This window comes from Staurois parvus, unplaced genomic scaffold (assembly GCF_062004578.1).
Source record: "Staurois parvus isolate SC_StPar_1 unplaced genomic scaffold, SC_StPar_1.0 ptg000228l, whole genome shotgun sequence".
Lineage (NCBI taxonomy): Eukaryota > Metazoa > Chordata > Amphibia > Anura > Ranidae > Staurois > Staurois parvus.
In genome coordinates this window covers 349,218-367,500 of record NW_028318024.1, presented here as the reverse complement: position 1 = coordinate 367,500, position 18,283 = coordinate 349,218, and the positions used below count along the sequence as shown (strand labels likewise).

Genomic DNA, 18,283 nt, shown 5'->3' with positions numbered 1-18,283 from the left:
GAGTAAGGATGAGCTTTGGGTTCAGGTCAGACCTAAACTCATACCCAGGGGCGGACTGACCAGTAGGGGACCCCATGAGATGCCTCTGGTACCTTTTTCATAGGCTTTTTGCGTTTGGGCAAGGACACAGGGGCCCCATGATCCCCTATTGCCTGAGGCCCCCATGAGTTGTCAGTCCGCCCCTGCTCATACTTCATTCCTCAACTCAACCTATACTGTGCTCATTCCCCTAGAGGGAGGCAGATATCTAAGGGGCGCCATATTACAAAGTGGGCTTCCAGATTCTTAAAAGCCCCCCTCCCCGACCCCAAACACCCCCCCACAGGGGCGGACTGACCATTTGGAAACTCGGGCACGGCCCGGGGTCAGTAGGGGGCCCCATGAGATGCCCCTGGTACCTTTTTTCATAGGCTTTTTTGAGTTTGGGCAAGGACACAGGGGCCCCATGATCCCCTATTGCCCAAGGGCCCTGCACCCCAATATCCCTTTTAAGGGTGCATGATGTGGGGATGAGGCCCCTGTCCCTCGTAGAGTTTTGTAAAGTCACGTGCAGCTTTAAGGCAAAGGCCAAGTATGTTATTTGAAGAATTTGTGAATTTCCAAGGTTGGCCTTTAGGTCGTATTAACAGACCCTCTCACATTTGAATGGTATTTTTTTTTGCATTAGAACATGCCCCCGTGGTAGGGCACAGCTACCAATGTCCCTTTTTTTAAACAAAAGTTTGCAAATTAGCCCCAAAAAATGTCAGATAAAACTGAGAAGATCCAACTCCTGTAGACTTCAATGACGTTGACCATTTCGGGGGGTTTGCGGACTTCCTGACAGGTTTGGTGGATGGTCAGGAAGGTGGATTTTGCCCGGTTCACTCATCTCTACGCCAAACTCCATGAAGTCTGAAGAGCACCAAACCACAAATGAGTATCAGGAAACTTTAATCATTCATCAAACCATTGAACAAAAGAGCTAACATGTTTCAGGCGTCTGAACAACTACCCCAAGCTGGGACCCAGAACAAAGCTTGGAGTGCTACTCTGGTCCTCAGAAATAGGGGTGCCGATATTCCAGCTCATTCATCCAACAGTGACAGAATCTATGTTCATGGGGAATGCATAGGATGGCCTCAGCCAGCACCACTCCCTCTAATGCGTTTCGCCCCACCCACCAGAGCTTAGTTATAGAGGGGGCCACCTCTATGTAATTAGGGTCTTGTTCACACAGGGCGTACTCTTGTGGAGGGCTTTTTTTACCCACATGGTGATGCACAGGGGTTCCCTAAATCCCAGTGCAGGTAGTCCCATTGCTGTCAATTGAGATGCAGCAAATGCTCTCTGTGCGTGTAAACACGGCCTTCCACAGGGTGCAAGGCCTAAAAAACGTAAAAACAATGCATCAAGTGGTGATCCCTATTAGAATATAACAAAATAGATGTAGCACCCTCCTTGTGTAGAGTAGGCTGCTAGGCCTTAATCAGAGGAGCAGGGGTTAATTAATTGGGGCTGCTCAGGGGTCAGTCAGGCTGCTGCTCTGCTACTTCCCCGTCTTCCAGGGATTTCTAGAACACAGTGGAAGGGCAGAGGTTGCAGCCTGAATATTTATGGGACTTCAGCCAATCTCTGGGGAGGTGTGCCCAGAAGGTGTGGGGGGAGCCCGTAAATAGTCTAAGGCCAGAGCAGCAGGGGCAACTTGTGGTATGTATGTATGTATGTGTAGGGTAGTGTTTTAGAGTCCAGTTTGCAGGAGGAGACCCCTGTTGAGGGGCCTTGACCTCCAGGGCATAAGCCATGGAAGGAAGCCAGCCTGAAGACATGGATTTCCCAGCTAGGCTTATCTGGGGGGGGAGGGGGGAAGGGCTATTCACAAAGCAACCCAAGAATCCGGAGGGTCAGGAGGGAGCTCACAGGACAAAGCCAGTGAAAAGCTATGGGATGGAGCCCAAGTTGTCCAGAGGTGGTGTGAATCTACATCTCCGTCGCTAGGGAGGGACTGGAGGGAAATTGGCAGGAGGCAACCGATGAGCCTGGTACAAGACCCCAGTGCTGCAAGGGTGACAGCGAGGTACTAGTTACTGTGAGTGAAGTACAAGAATCCAGAGGGTCAGGAGGGAGCTCACAGGACAAAGGCTGTGGAAAGCTATGGGATGGAGCCCAAGTTGTCTAGAGGTGGTGTGAATCTACATCTCCATCGCTGAGGGAGGGGCTGGAGGGATATTGGCAGGAGGCAACCGATGAGCCTGGAACAAGACCCCAGTGCTGCAAGGGTGACAGCAAGGTACTAGTTACTGTGAGTGAAGTACAAGAATCCCGAGGGTCTGGAGGGAGCTCACAGTGGAAAGCTATGGGATGGAGCCCAAGTTGTCCAGAGGTGGTGTGAATCTACATCTCCGTCACTAGGGGGGTCCTGGAGGGATATTGGCAGGAGGCAACCGATGAGCCTGGTACAAGACCCCAGTCCTGCAAGAGTGACAGCAAGTTTAGCAGTCCTCCTCAGGTTGTTCAATTTTACGTTTTTGCAGTTCCGTGGTATCCCACGCTCCCTATCCCCATCCAAGTTCACCGTTCCCCAAAACATGACATAAAAAAGAAACCTCTAAATGGATTCTTAAACCAGAATAAAATGCCGAAAATGCCGAGCACCTGACAATGGAGAAATAGGCCCAAAGTTCACCAGCGGCTCCTTTAAGGAATGTTACATAATGAAATCTTACATTTCAATCATTAATGTCTAAATATACAGAGATATAAGATCTGGACTGACCTTTGGCCTGAATGCGATGAGTTTCAGCACCATCTCCACTGTAAACAGTCCCGTGAAGACCATATTGAGGATGTCCATGGCATAATTAAATGGCTTTGATTGTTCATAATGCTTAAAATAGAAGAAATTATTATTATTTCCTTGTGTTTGGTCAGATTAGGTCAATGATGTCACAAACATTTCCACCCCTCGGGCAGGGAAGGGAAGGCTGTGGCCATAGGTGATTGGGTCGCTGTGGGTGACAACTCATGTCAGGACCAGGATCTGAACCCATAACCTTTGCTGTGACTGGCAGTAGATCTTCTTGCTGAGGCACCTGAGATGCTGAACAGTGACTTGCCTGATTACTTGATCAAACCTTCATTTCTGGCTGAACTTTGAACCCTTCGCTCCTCCCATGAAATTCCTATTTAAGCCGTGCCTTTCCTAGGAGTAGGGATAAGTTTGTGTTTGGTCATATTAGGTCAATGATGTCACAAGCATGTCCATCCCTCTGTTTACAAGAAGCTACCGGGCGGGGAAGGCTGTGGCCACAGGTGATTGGGCCGCAGTGGGTGACAACTCATGTCAGGATCGGGATCTGAAACTACGACTACTGCTGTTTCTGGCAGTAGATATTCTTGCTGAGCCACCTGAGATGCTGAACAGTGCCTTGCCTAATTACTTGGTCAAACTTGCTTTCTGTCTTGAACCTTGGACTTCTTGCTCCGCCCATGAACTTCCTATGTAAGCAATGCCTTTGCACTTCCTGTTTGCCAGATTATTGTGCTTTCTCCAGCCAATATCTCGCTCTTGTCACTCCTGTTGCCGTCTATATCTTTGCTACCATTTGTTACCGACCTTTGACTTGTTCCTTGACTATGCTTCTGCTTGATCCCAACCTGCCACTGCTTGTTACCGACCATTGACTTGTTCCATGACTACGCTTCTGCTTGATCCCAACCTGCCACTGCTTGTTACTGGCCTTTGACTTGTTAAATGACTGCTTGTTACCGACCTTTGACTTGTTCCATGACTACGTTTTGCTTGATCCCAAATTGTCACTGCTTGTTACCGACCTTTGGCTTGTTCCTTGACTCTGCTTCTGCTTGATCCCAACCTGCCACTGCTTGGTACCGACCTTTAACTTGTTCCTTGACTACGCTTCTACTTGATCCCAACCTGCCACTGCTTGTTACCAACCTTTGACTTGTTCCATGACTACGCTTCTGCTTGATCCCAACCTGCCACTGCTTGGTACCGACCTTTGACTTGTTCCTTGACTATGCTTCTGCTTGATCCCAACCTGCCACTGCTTGTTACCGACCTTTGGCTTGTTCCTTGACTCTGCTTCTGCTTGATCCCAACCTGCCACTGCTTGTTACCAGCCTTTGACTTGTTCCTTGACTACGCTTCTGCTTGATCCCAACCTGCCACTGCTTGGTACCGACCTTTGAATTGTTCCTTGACTATGCTTCTGCTTGATCCCAACCTGCCACTGCTTGGTGCCGACCTTTGGCTTGTTCCTTGACTACGCTTCTGCTTGATCCCAACCTACCACTGCTTGTTACCGACCTTTGGCTTGTTCCATGACTACGCTTCTGCTTGATCCCAACCTGCCACTGCCTGTTACCGACTTTTGACTTGTTCCTTGACTACGCTTCTGCTGGATCCCAACCTGCCACTGCTTGTTACCGACCTTTGGATTGTTCCATGACTACGCGTCTGCTTGATCCCAACCTGCCACTGCTTGTTACCGACCTTTAACTTGTTTACTGATTACGCTTCTGATGGATCCCTTCCTGCTATATCTGCTAGCGGACCCTCCTGGTGAGATGATCCAAGGACTGCTACCTGGTACTAACATCCAGAAAAAAAACATCTCCACCATCAGGAGATCTGGTGAATACCAGTTAGTGCCCCACAACCCGTGTCATCCACCAGGTTGACCTGCCCATGTACTTTTCCTGCTGGCCTCTCTACTGCTATAGCTACTGGTCTCCGAAACTGACCCCAGATCATGACAGCTTCCTTTTGGGTTTGGTCCAAACTCAAGTTCAGATCAAACCTGACCTCATCTCTACCTAGGAGGTTGGATGCATTTTTCTCAGGTCCCACCGCCACTTCTCGAGTTGTCTTCTATATAGCAGCTATCTGGATTGGGGTTTCCTCAGCACTAGCCGTACCCAGACCCTGCTGGACTGGGTGTGCAAGGCTTGACCTTTGGGCCTTAGGTTCTGCATTGGGGCACATATCTACTGTAATTATATCCTACCTGCATTGCCAGGGCAATAGTGTTGAGAAGGATGAGGACAAACATGATGTACTCAAAGCCAGTGGAGTTGACCATATACCAGACCTTGTACTGGTACTTCGCCTTGGGGATGTACCTACGCAGGGGCTGAGCCTTCAAGGCGTACTCCACACACTGACGCTGAAGAGGTCAAAGACATCAGAGGGTAAAGGTCAGTCACGAGAATATAGTGTGCACAGACGTCCCCACCGTGGGACCAAGAAGTCCATTACCTGGTTCTTGTCCAGCTCACAGTTCTTGTACTCTTGCTCACCCTGTGCTCGGAAGGTGATGATGACGAAACCCACAAAGATGTTCATCATGAAGAACGCAATGATGATGATGTAGACGATGAAAAAGATGGAAATCTCCACGCGGTAATTGTAAATGGGCCCCACGTTTTCCCCATTGGCATCGATGGCCTTGTATAGAAGCCTACAAAGAGAATACATGAAAAGGGTCAAATAATTAGATGTGTCGGGATTTACCAAAACCCGCTATGGCAAAATCGGTGTACCTCTAAAGGCTTTGTTCATTATGGATAGTGTGGGGCAGTTGTCTGCAGAGGTCCGCGGGTCAGATGAGGCCCTTTGCTTGCCTTTATCCAGCCTTTGGGGCACTTTTCCTGCCACTGATATGAGGAACTATATCTTCCACTGACACCAATAGTGAGGAGCCATTCCTTCCACTGACACCAATGATGTAGAACCACTCCTTCCACTGACACCAACAGCGAGGAACTATTCCTCCTACAGAAACCAACGATGGGGCACTGTTCCCCCCACTGACACCAATGATGGGGTACTATTTCACCCAATAACACCAACGATGGGGCACCATTTCTTCCACGAATACCAATGATGGGGTACTATTCCTCCCACTGACACCAACGTTGGGGTACAATTCCTTTCACAAACACCAATGATGGGGCACTATTCCTCCCACTGCCACCAAAAATGGGGCACTATTCCTCCCACTGCCACCAATAATGGGGTACTATTCCATCCACTGCCACCAATGATGGGCTACCATTCCTTCCACTAATATAACGATAGGGCACTATTCCTTCCAATGACACCAACAATGGGGTATTACACTTTCCACTGATACCAATGATGGGGCATAACGTCCTCCACTGATATGGGCGCTATTCCTCTCAATGACACCAAAGATGGGTCAAAATTCCTTCCACTAATGCCAATGAAGGGGTACTATTCCTTCCATGGACACCAATGATGGGGCACTATTCCTCCTACTGACACCAATGATGGGGCACTATACCTTCCACTGATACCAATGATGGGGCACTATTCCTCCTACTGACACCAATGATAGGGCATTATTCCTTCTATGGACACCAATGATGGGGCACTATTCCTCCTACTGACACCAATGATGGGGCACTATTCCTCCTACTGACACCAATGATAGGGCACTATTCCTCCCACTGATACCAATGAGGGGGCACTATTCCTCCCACTGACACCAATGATGGGGCACTATTCCTCCCACTGACACCAATGATGGGGCACTATTCCTCCCACTGATACCAATGATAGGGGACTATTCCTCCCACTGATACCAATGATGGGGCACTATTCCTCCTAATGACACCAATGATGGGGCACTATTCCTCCCACTGACACCAATGATGGGGCACTATTCCTCCCACTGACACCAATGATGGGGCACTATTCCTTCCATGGACACCAAAGATGGAGCACTATTTTTTTCCATTTGCACACACAATGGGGCATAACTCCCTCCACTAACATAATGATTGGGCACTATTCCTCCCACTAACACCAATGATGGGTCACCATTCCTTCCACTAATGCCAATGATGGGTCACCATTCCTCCCAATGACACCAATGATGGGTCACCATTCCTCCCACTAACACCAATGATGGGTCACCATTCCTTCCACTAATGCCAATGATGGGGCACCATTCCTTCCACTAACACCAATGATGGGTCACCATTCCTTCCACTAACACCAATGATGGGGCACTATTCCTCCCACTGATACCAATGATGGGGCACTATTCCTCCCACTGACACCAATGATGGGGCACCATTCCTTCCACTGATACCAATGATGGAACACTATTCCTCCCACTGATACCAATGATGGGGCACTATTCCTCCCACTGACACCAATGATGGGTCACCATTCCTCCCACTGACACCAATGATAGGGCACTATTCCTCCCAGTGATACCAATGATGGGTCACCATTCTTCCCACTGATACCAATGATGGGGCACTATTCCTCCCACTAACACCAATGATGGGGCACTATTCCTCCCACTGACACCAATGATAGGGCACTATTCCTCCCAGTGATACCAATGATGGGTCACCATTCCTCCCACTGATACCAATGATGGGGCACTATTCCTCCCACTGATACCAATGATGGGGCACTATTCCTCCCAGTGATACCAATGATGGGTCACCATTCCTCCCACTGATACCAATGATGGGATACTATTCCTCCCACTGACACCAATGATGGGGCACTATTCCTCCCACTGACACCAATGATGGGACACTATTCCTCCCACTGATACCAATGATGGGGCACTATTCCTCCCACTGATACCAATGATGGGGCACTATTCCTCTCACTGACACTAATGATGGGGCACTATTCCTCCCACTAATGCCAATGATGGGTCACCATTCCTCATACTAACGCCAATGATGGGGCACTATTCCTCCCACTGACACCAATGATGGGGCACTATTCCTCCCACTGATACCAATGATGGGGCACTATTCCTCCCACTGATACCAATGATGGGGCACTATTCCTCCCACTGACACCAATGATGGGGCACTATTCCTCCCACTAATGCCAATGATGGGTCACCATTCCTCATACTAACGCCAATGATGGGTTACCATTCCTCCTCCTAAACTATGTAATTTTCTAACCCCACTGATGTCCAAGCATTTCCTACTTCCACTGGCCACAGTCTGGTCCCCTAAAGGACAGTCAACTGGTCCTTTGTTTAGAAGGTCTGGAACCCCCCTGTGGTAGGAGATGGTTCAAACCCTCAGGTGTCCCATTCAAGATATTTCTCTCTTCTCCTTGTCATGTACTGTAGATACGACAGGAAGTGTTGTGGCAGCAACAAATTTTGGGTTTTCCCCATTGGTCCCTGTGGTAGTGGTCACCACCATCCACCAATACGTACGCTGGCCAGCCTTCGAAGGTAGACACAGTGAAGAGCGCCATCATTCCCGACAGGACATGGTCAAAGTTGAAGTCGCTGTTGTGCCAGATTCTCTCTCGTACCATTGGATGGGTGACGTCTCCGTCCTTGTATACAATGAATGTGCCCCTGCAACATGGAACAGATCAGATCAGGACCTGGACATCCCGACGTATAGAGCATGTGACACCATGTACACCATATATACACCATATTGCCCCAAGTATTGGGCCGCCGGCCTTTCCACCCACATGACCTTTAATGGCCCCCCAGTCTTAGCCCGTAGGGTTCAATATTGAGTTGGCCCCGCTCTTTGCAGCTATAACAGCTTCAACTCTTCTGGGAAGGCCGTTCACAAGGTTTAGGAGGGTGTCTATGGGAAGGTTGGACCATTCTTCCAGAAGCACATTTGTCAGGTCAGGCACTGATGTCGGGGGAGGAGGCCTGGCTCGCAGTCTCTGCTCTAATTCATCCCAAAGGTGTTCTATGGGGTTGAGGTCAGGACTCTGTGCAGGCCAGTCAAGTTCCTCCACCCCAAACTGGCTCCTCCATGTCTTTATGGACCTTTCTTTGTGCACTGGTGGGCAGTCATGTTGGAACAGGAAGGGGCCATCCCCAAACTCTTTCCACAAAGTTGGGGAGCATGAAATTGTCCAAAATGTTGTCCCTTCACTGGAACTAGGGGGCCAAGCCCAACCACTGAAGAACAACCCCCCACCATAATCCCCCCTCTACCAAACTTTACACTTGGCACAATGCAGTCAGGCAAGTACCGTTCTCCTGGCAACTGCCAAACCCAGACACGTCCATTGGATTGCCAGACAGAGAAGCGTGATTGGTCACTCCAGAGAACACGCCCCCACTGATCTAGAGTCCAGTGGCGGCTTGCTTTACACCACGGCATCCAACGCTTTGCATTGCACTTGGTGATGTAAGGCTTGGATGCAGCTGCTCGGCCATGGAAACCCATTCCATGAAGCTCTCTACACACTGTTGTTGGGCTCATCTGAAGGCCACACCAAGTTTGGAGGTCTTTAGCTATTGACTCTGCAGACAGTTGGCGACTTCTGCGCACTGTGCGCTTCAGCATGCGCTGACCCCGCCCTGTCATGTGACGTGGCCTACCACTTGTTACTCCGGTGTGGCCCCATCCCGGCAGTTTGTTGGATTTGATGTAGAGGTGACAGGACACTTACTTGCATTCCTCGGGACGGTGCTTGGCCTCATCGGTGCAGCTATAGAATTTCCCCTGAAGAAAAGGGACACGGGAAATGTTCAGCCTCCCACATGGACAGCTCATGACTTGTACAGACAATGAAGAAAAAGGGATGGACAACACAAAGGGATGGACAACACATCGGAATTCAGCATTCAGGAAATTGGAGGGTGACAAACAATTGACCTTATTTATCATAATAAAAAAATAATATAATAATAAAATGAAACAATATATTTAAATATAATATTAAGATAAAATAATAGCATAAAAATAGGAATTGTCAACAACAGCAACATTAACATAATGAAAAAAGCATACAATAATAATATAAATGATGATGATGATTATAATTATTATTATTCTTAATAATAAAATAATAATAATAATAATACTAAAATATGAATATAATGAAAAAAATATAACAAAAATATAATAATAATATTAAATATATATTAATAATAATATAAAATTCATATAATATAACTTTTAGTATTATTATTATTATTATTATTATTATTATTATTAATAATAATAATAATAATAATAATAATAATAATAATATAATAATAGAAATAATAATAATAATACACTAAAATTAATACAATGAAAACAAAATATTAATAGCAATAATAATAAAATCATCATCATCATTATAAACACAATAAAAAATATAGAATAACATTAATATAATAAATAGATTATTATTATAAAATAAATAAAATGAAAACAACATATATAATAATAATAATATAATAACATTTATTTAATAAAAAAGATTATTTTTATTAATTACTACATAAATATAAAGAGAACATACAGTACTAATACAAATATGATAACATTAATATGATGGGAAAAACCAATAAAACAATAATGATATTAAATACTGTATATAATAATAATATAATATTAATATAATAAAAAGTATTATTCTGATTATTATTATTAATACTAATATTATTAATATTATTTTTAATAATAATAATAAAAAATATGAATATAATTAAAAATATGCTAACAAAAAATATAATAATAATATTAAATATAGTAGTAATAATAATAATATAATATTCATATAATATAATTATTATTATTATTAATAATAATAATAATAATAATAATAGCAATATTAATATTATTAATAATAATAATAACATTATTATAATCAATTATTATTATTATTATAGAATGTACCATACAGTATAATATAATGAAAGAAAGAAATTAATAATAATATAACATTAATATATTAAAATTATTATTATTATTACTACATAATTATAATGAAAAAACAAATACAATAATAATAAAAATATAATAACAATAATATAATAAAAAAGAACAAAATAAAAATATTATAAAATACTATTAATAGTAATAAAATATTATTGATACTATTATTATTAATAATAAAAGTATAATAACTTTCATATGCTGAAAAAAAAAATTAATAATAATATTGTATAATAGTATTATTATTATTATTATTATTAATAATAATAATAATAATAATAATAATACATAAAAACAATTTTATATATATATATATATATAATTATTTTTTTTTCTTTTATATATAATATACGTATACATATTATTAAAAAAATTATATATATTTAATTTTTTCATGTGTTATTATTATTATTAGTATTATATTAATAATAATAATAATACTATTATACAATATTATTATTTTATGGTTTTTTTCAGCATATGAAAGTTATTATTAATAATAAAAGTATCAATAATAATATTTTATTTTATATATATAATGTTATAATCTTAATAATAAAAATAAAATAACATTAATATGATGAACAAAACTATAAAATAATAATGCATATTTTAAATTGTAAATAATAATAATAATAATATAATAAAAATAAAATAAAATGTTGTCTAATTCCTTTAATTCCAGTAACTTTGAATTGAAGGATATAAATCTAGTTAGCATGGGCTACACAGTTAAAAAAAAAATGTCTGAGTTCATCTCCAATCCCGAAAAGTCCCAATCATGGGAAGGGGGTAGGCCAGGGGGTGTGTAGGCAGAAGTGCTGTTGCTTGTAATTATGAATTAAATGTAAAAAAAAAATTCCATTGGAAGTATAGGGCCGCTTTTCATTACCTGTCTTGGTACCTCCAGGACATAAGCAGTGAAGAATGTGTTTTCTAGAATGCCTGGGATGTATATTCCTCACACTGATGACATCGAGCACACAGACAGATCGGAGTCGTTACCTTAAACAGCTGAACCCCGATACAGGCGAACATGAACTGGAGAAGAGTGGTGACGATCATGATATTACCGATCGTTCGGATGGCCACAAACACGCACTGGACCACATGCTGAGGAGACACCCAAAAGTATTTCAGTAAAGCCATAGCCACGTGAGAGATGACAGCAACTCATAATGACTGAATCTGCGTGCGGACATACACCCTGCAATCTGATTGTACAATCTCAATACATTGCAGATCACCAATCATTAGTTGTGGCGGCTGCATTCGTTTTCTTTTCTTTGCCATAGTACCCCTCTGCTTCCAATAACACCCCTTCTCTATTAGAGCGCCCCCACTCTGGAGGGTGGAGCACAGGCGGGGCACCTTTGGACAGCAGCATTGTCAGTCTGAGGCGGAGTGTTCAATGTATTAGCAGCCCATATGGCAGGAAAATATATTTGAAATATATTTTAAAAATATTCTTCCCAAATATATTGACATGCATTTGAAATACTACAATTTTGGATATATTCAATATATTTCAAAATAAATAAAAAAAAAATATATATATATATATACACACACACACTGTATGTTGAAATGTATTTTTATTTATTTTATGAAAATTATTTTTAAAAATACATTTTCAAATATAAAATGTATAAATTAAAAACAAAACAAAAATACAATAAAAACGCATTTCAACATACAGTGTATATATGTGTGTGTGTGTGTATATATATATATATGATTGTACGCCCCTTGAGGGTTAGGGACTGATGTGAATGTACAATATATATGTAAAGCGCTGTGTAAATTGATTTTTCATATATATATATACAGTTGCAAGAAAAAGTATGTGAACCCCTTGGGATTATGTGGAGTTTTGCATGAATTGGGCATAAAATGTGCTCTGAACGTCATCTAAGTCACAACAATAGAAGAACACAGTCTGCTGAACATAATACTACACAAACATTAGATGTTGCCATGGTTTAATTGCACATAACATGTAAACATTCACAGTGCAGGGAGGAAAAAGTATGTGAACCTTTGGACTTAATAACTGGTTGACCCTCCTTTGGCAGCAATAACCTCAACCAAATGTTTCCTGTAGTTGCAGATCAGACCTGCACAACGATCTGGAGTCATTTTGGACCACTCCTCTTCACAAAACTGTTTCAGTGTAGCAATATTCTTGGGATGTCTGGTGTGAATCGCTCTCTTAAGGTCATGCCACAGCATTTCAATGGGGTTGAGGTCAGGACTCTGACTGGGCCACTCCAGAAGGCGTATTCTGTGCTGTTGCAGCCATTGTTTTGTTGAATTACTTGTATGCTTTGGGTCATTGTCCTGTTGCATCACCCATCCTCTGCGGAGCTTCAGTTGGTGGACAGATGGTCGTACGTTTTCCTGAAAAATGTCTTGATAAACTCTGGAATTCATTTTCCCATCAATGACAACAATCTGTCCAGGCCCTGAGGCAGCAAAGCAGCCCCAAACCATGATGCTCCCTCCGCCATGTTTCACAGTGGGGATGAGGTTTTGATGTTGGTGTGCTGTGCCTTTTTTTCTCCACACATAGTGTTGTGTGTTCTTCCCAAACAACTCAATCTTGGTTTCATCTGCCCACAGTATATTTTGCCAGTAGTGCTGTGGAACATCCAGGTGCTCTTTTGCAAACTTTAAACATGCTGCAATATTCTTTTTGGACAGCAATGGCTTCCTCCGTGGTGTCCTCCCATGTACTCCATTCTTGTTTAATGTTTTCCTTATTGTAGATGTGTCAACAAAAATGTTAGCATGTGCCAGAGATTTCTGTAGGTCTTTAGCTGACACTCTGGGATTCTTCTTTACCTCATGCAGCATTCTGCGCTGTGCTCTTGCAGTCATTTTTACAGGACGACTACACCTAGGGAGAGTAGCAACAGTGCTAAACTTTCTCCATTTGTAGACAGTCTGTCTTACCGTGGACACATGAACATCAAGGCTCAAGGAGATACTTTTGTAACCCTTTCCCAGCTTCATGCAAGTCAACAATTCTTTTTCGTAGGTCTTCTGAGAGCTCTTTCTGCGAGGCATGGTTCACATCAGACAGTGCTTCTTGAAACCAGTAAACCCAAAACAGGTGTGTGTTTTTTAAGGGCAGGACAGCTGTCAGCAACACATCCAATATCATCACACTGATTGGAGTCAAGGTTGGCTCACTCCTGGCTCCAATTAGCTCTGGGGGAAGTCATTAAGCTAGGGACTCACATACTTTTTCCTCCCTGCACTGTGAATGTTTACATGTTATGTGCAATTAAACCATGGCAACATCTAATGTTTGTGTAGTATTATGTTCAGCAGACTGTGTTCTTCTATTGTTGTGACTTAGATGACGTTCAGAGCACATTTTATGCCCAATTCATGCAAAACTCCACGTAATCCCAAGGGGTTCACATACTTTTTCTTGCAACTGTATATATGTGTGTGTACATATATTTATATATAAATATATATATATATATATATATATATATATATAATTTTTTTTTTTTAATATATTGAATAAAAAATATTTTTCATATATTTTGTAATAAAAATGCATTTCAACATACAGTTTGTGTTTATATATATATATATATATACAGTATATATATATGTATATTTTTTTTAAATTTATTTTCAAATATATTGAATATGTTGAAAATTGTAGTATTTCAAATATATGTCAATATATTTGGGAAAAATATTTTTAAAATATATTTCAAATATATTTTAAAAATATTCTTCTCAAATATATTGACATATATTTGAAATACTACAATTTTGGCCGTATTCAACATATTTCAAAATATATTTCAATAAATAAATATATATATACTGTATGTTGAAATGTGTTTTTATTACAAAATATATGAAAAATATTTTTAAAAATACATTTTCAAATATACTGTATGTCTTTAAAATTACAAATCTACACTTTTGGAATGCATTTACAAGTATATGTAAAAATATATGTTAAAATGACTTTTTTTATATGTTAAAAAATCTGAAGAATATATCTTAAAAATATATATTTTTAAAAATATTCTTCAGATTTTGTTTAACACATAAAAAAGTAATTTTAACATATATTTTTACATATATTTGTAAATGCATTCCAAAAATGTAGATTTTTTTGAAAATGTATTTTTAAAAAATATTTTTCATATATTTTGTAATAAAAATGCATTTCAACACACAGTGTATATATATATATATATATATATATATATATATATATATATATATATATATATTTAATTTTTTTTATTTTTTTTTTATTTATACATTTTATATTTGAAAATATATTTTTAAAAATATTTTTCATATATATTTTTTTGTTTTTAATTTATTTTGAAATATATTGAATATGTCCAAAATTGTAGTATTTCAAATATATGTCAATATATTTGGGAAGAATATTTTTTAAATATATTTCAATGAATAAATATATATATACTGTATGTTGAAATGTGTTTTTATTACAAAATATATGAAAAATATTTTTAAAAATACATTTTCAAATCTATTTTTCTTCCACATGGGAGATTTAGATGCACTGACACATTGAAGCCACACTCCAGATCACACTTTTTAATTAGTTACAGTGACAGTTTTCTTCCTTTTGGTTTTTCATAAATAAATACAAGCTGATCACTGTAAACACCCCGCCCCCCCCCCCCCCCCAGTCAGTGATAAATGGTTTGTCTTATCCCTGTGACTGAGAGCTCATTCTCTGGAAAAAAAAACAACAGACTTACTGGCAGGATAATCAGGTGAAAAAAAAAGAAAGAAAGCCTAAAAAAAGAAAACGAATGCAGCCGCCACACCCAAGAAATGGTAAGCTGCAATATAATAAATGTTTGCTGTAATGCCGGGGCTGTCCACAGGGGAGCAGCTGCTCTGGACTGGGAAAGCGCTCACTGCATGTCCTCAGCGCGGTAACTGAGCTGTCACGGGCAGCTCCCTGTGCATACCTTGTGATAGCCAAATCACAGCCATCGCACAATTGGAAAGCCCGCCTCCCAGCATTTAGGAGCAAGGAGCGGCAAGGGGTATAAAGACAGTGGAGGGGAGGGATTTATTAAAACTGGGGAGTGTAAAATCATAGCACCCAATCAGCTTCCAGGTTTCATTGTCAAAGCTTCATTGAAGAAGCTGAAGGTAGAAGCTGATTGGCTGCCGGGCACAGCTGCGCCATATTCTGAGCACCCCAATTTCAGTAAATTTCCCCCCAGTGCCACATTACAACACCCCTCCCCCACTAATTCCCATACACGGCACATCATTGGAAAATTGAAGTAATTGAATATTTTCAACTCCTTTAGTAAATCAGCCCCATAGCAGTCTCTGGGCAGCACTTCACCTTCAGCCCCTTGGCTCTGTTGATGGCTCTCAGCGGACGCAGCACTCTCAGCACGCGGAGAATCTTTACGACAGAGATGGCGCTGGAGCTGCAACGCAAACACAACGAACTTCAGTGCCTGAGACACCCTTCAGTCCTCCCTCCCGCCTCCCCTCCAGTCCTCCCTCCCGCTTCCCCTTCAGTCCTCCCTCCTCTCCATTCCTCCCTCCTGCCTCCCCTCCAGTCCTCCCTCCCGCTTCCCCTCCAGTCCTCCCTCCCGCCTCCCCTCCAGTCCTCCCTCCCGCTTCGCCTCCAGTCCTCCCTCCCGCTTCCCCTCCAGTCCTCCCTCCCGCTTCCCCTTCAGTCCTCCCTCCTCTCCAGTCCTCCCTCCCGCCTCCCCTCCAGTCCTCCCTCCTGCTTCCCCTTCAGTCCTCCCTCCTCTCCAGTCCTCCCTCCAGCCTCCCCTCCAGTCCTCCCTCCCGCATCCCCTCCAGTCCTCCCTCCCTCCTCCCCTCCAGTCCTCCCTCCCGCTTCCCCTTCAGTCGACCCTCCCGCTTCCCCTTCAGTCCTCCCTCCTCTCCAGTCCTCCCTCCCGCCTCCCCTACAGTCCTCCCTCCCGCTTCCCCTTCAGTCCTCCCTTCCGCCCAGTCCTCCCTCCTGCCTCCCCTTCAGTCCTCCCTCCTGCCTCCCCTTCAGTCCTCCCTCCCGCCTCCCCTCCAGTCCTCCCTCCCGCCTTCCCTTCAGTCCTCCCTCCTCTCCAGTCCTCCCTCCTGCCTCCCCTCCAGTCCTCCCTCCTGCCTCCCCTCCAGTCCTCTCTCCCGCCTCCCCTCCAGTCCTCCCTCCCGCTTCCCCTTCAGTCTTCCCTCCTGCCCAGTCCTCCCTCCTGCCTCCCCTTCAGTCCTCCCTCCTGCCTCCCCTTCAGTCCTCCCTCCCGCCTCCCCTCCAGTCCTCCCTCCCGCCTTCCCTTCAGTCCTCCCTCCTCTCCAGTCCTCCCTCCTGCCTCCCCTCCAGTCCTCTCTCCCACCTCCCCTCCAGTCCTCCCTCCCGCTTTCTCTTCAGTCCTCCCTGCCTCCCCTCCAGTCCTCCCTCCAGCCTCCCCTCCAGTCCTCCCTCCCGCCTCCCCTCCAGTCCTCCCTCCCTCCTCCCCTCCAGTCCTCCCTCCCGCTTCCCCTTCAGTCGTCCCTCCCGCTTCCCCTTCAGTCCTCCCTCCTCTCCAGTCCTCCCTCCCGCCTCCCCTCCAGTCCTCCCTCCCGCTTCCCCTTCAGTCCTCCCTTCCGCCCAGTCCTCCCTCCTGCCTCCCCTTCAGTCCTCCCTCCTGCTTCCCCTTCAGTCCTCCCTCCTCTCCAGTCCCCCCTCCCGCCTCCTCTCCAGTCCTCCCTCCCGCTTCCCCTTCAGTCCTCCCTTCCGCCCAGTCCTCCCTCCTGCCTCCCCTTCAGTCCTCCCTCCTGCCTCCCCTTCAGTCCTCCCTCCTCTCCAGTCCTCCCTCCTGCCTCCCCTCCAGTCCTCCCTCCTGCCTCCCCTCCAGTCCTCTCTCCCGCCTCCCCTCCAGTCCTCCCTCCCGCTTCCCCTTCAGTCCTCCCTCCTGCCCAGTCCTCCCTCCTGCCTCCCCTTCAGTCCTCCCTCCTGCCTCCCCTTCAGTCCTCCCTCCCGCCTCCCCTCCAGTCCTCCCTCCCGCCTTCCCTTCAGTCCTCCCTCCTCTCCAGTCCTCCCTCCTGCCTCCCCTCCAGTCCTCTCTCCCACCTCCCCTCCAGTCCTCCCTCCCGCTTTCTCTTCAGTCCTCCCTGCCTCCCCTCCAGTCCTCCCTCCCGCCTCCCCTCCAGTCCTCCCTCCCGCCTCCCCTCCAGTCCTCTCTCCCGCCTCCCCTCCAGTCCTCTCTCTCGCCTCCCCTCCAGTCCTCTCTCCCGCCTCCTCTCCAGTCCTCCCTCCCGCCTCCCCTCCAGTCCTCTCTCCTGCCTCCAGTCCTCCCTCCCACCTCCCCTCCAGTCCTCTCTCCCGCCTAAACTCCAGTCCTCCCTCTTGCCTCCCCTCCCGCCTCTCCTCCAGTCCTCCCTCACGCCTCCCCTTCAGTCCTCCCTCCCGCCTCCAATTTGGTCCTCCCTCCCGCCTCCAATTCGGTCCTCCCTCCCGCCTCCCCTCCAGGCTTCTCACAATGTGCATTAGAGCTCTGCCTCATTTCCTGGCTGGAGGACGTCCAGCAACATCTAGCCCAGCCTTCATGAAATG

At 44.1% G+C, this 18,283-nt stretch overlaps 1 protein-coding gene across 1 annotated transcript in view; it reads right to left on the bottom strand.

The window, feature by feature from the left end:
- Positions 1-18,283, bottom strand: part of CACNA1F (calcium voltage-gated channel subunit alpha1 F) — a 208,067-nt gene that overhangs the window by 73,444 nt on the left and 116,340 nt on the right. The window contains exons 25-31 of the mRNA XM_089679619.1: positions 16,082-16,169; positions 11,707-11,814; positions 9,446-9,498; positions 8,232-8,378; positions 5,261-5,462; positions 5,010-5,168; positions 2,756-2,866 (exon numbers count right to left, since the gene is read on the bottom strand). Coding sequence (XP_089535745.1) covers positions 2,756-2,866; positions 5,010-5,168; positions 5,261-5,462; positions 8,232-8,378; positions 9,446-9,498; positions 11,707-11,814; positions 16,082-16,169 — 868 coding nt within the window. The remainder of the gene's footprint in view (positions 1-2,755; positions 2,867-5,009; positions 5,169-5,260; positions 5,463-8,231; positions 8,379-9,445; positions 9,499-11,706; positions 11,815-16,081; positions 16,170-18,283) is intronic.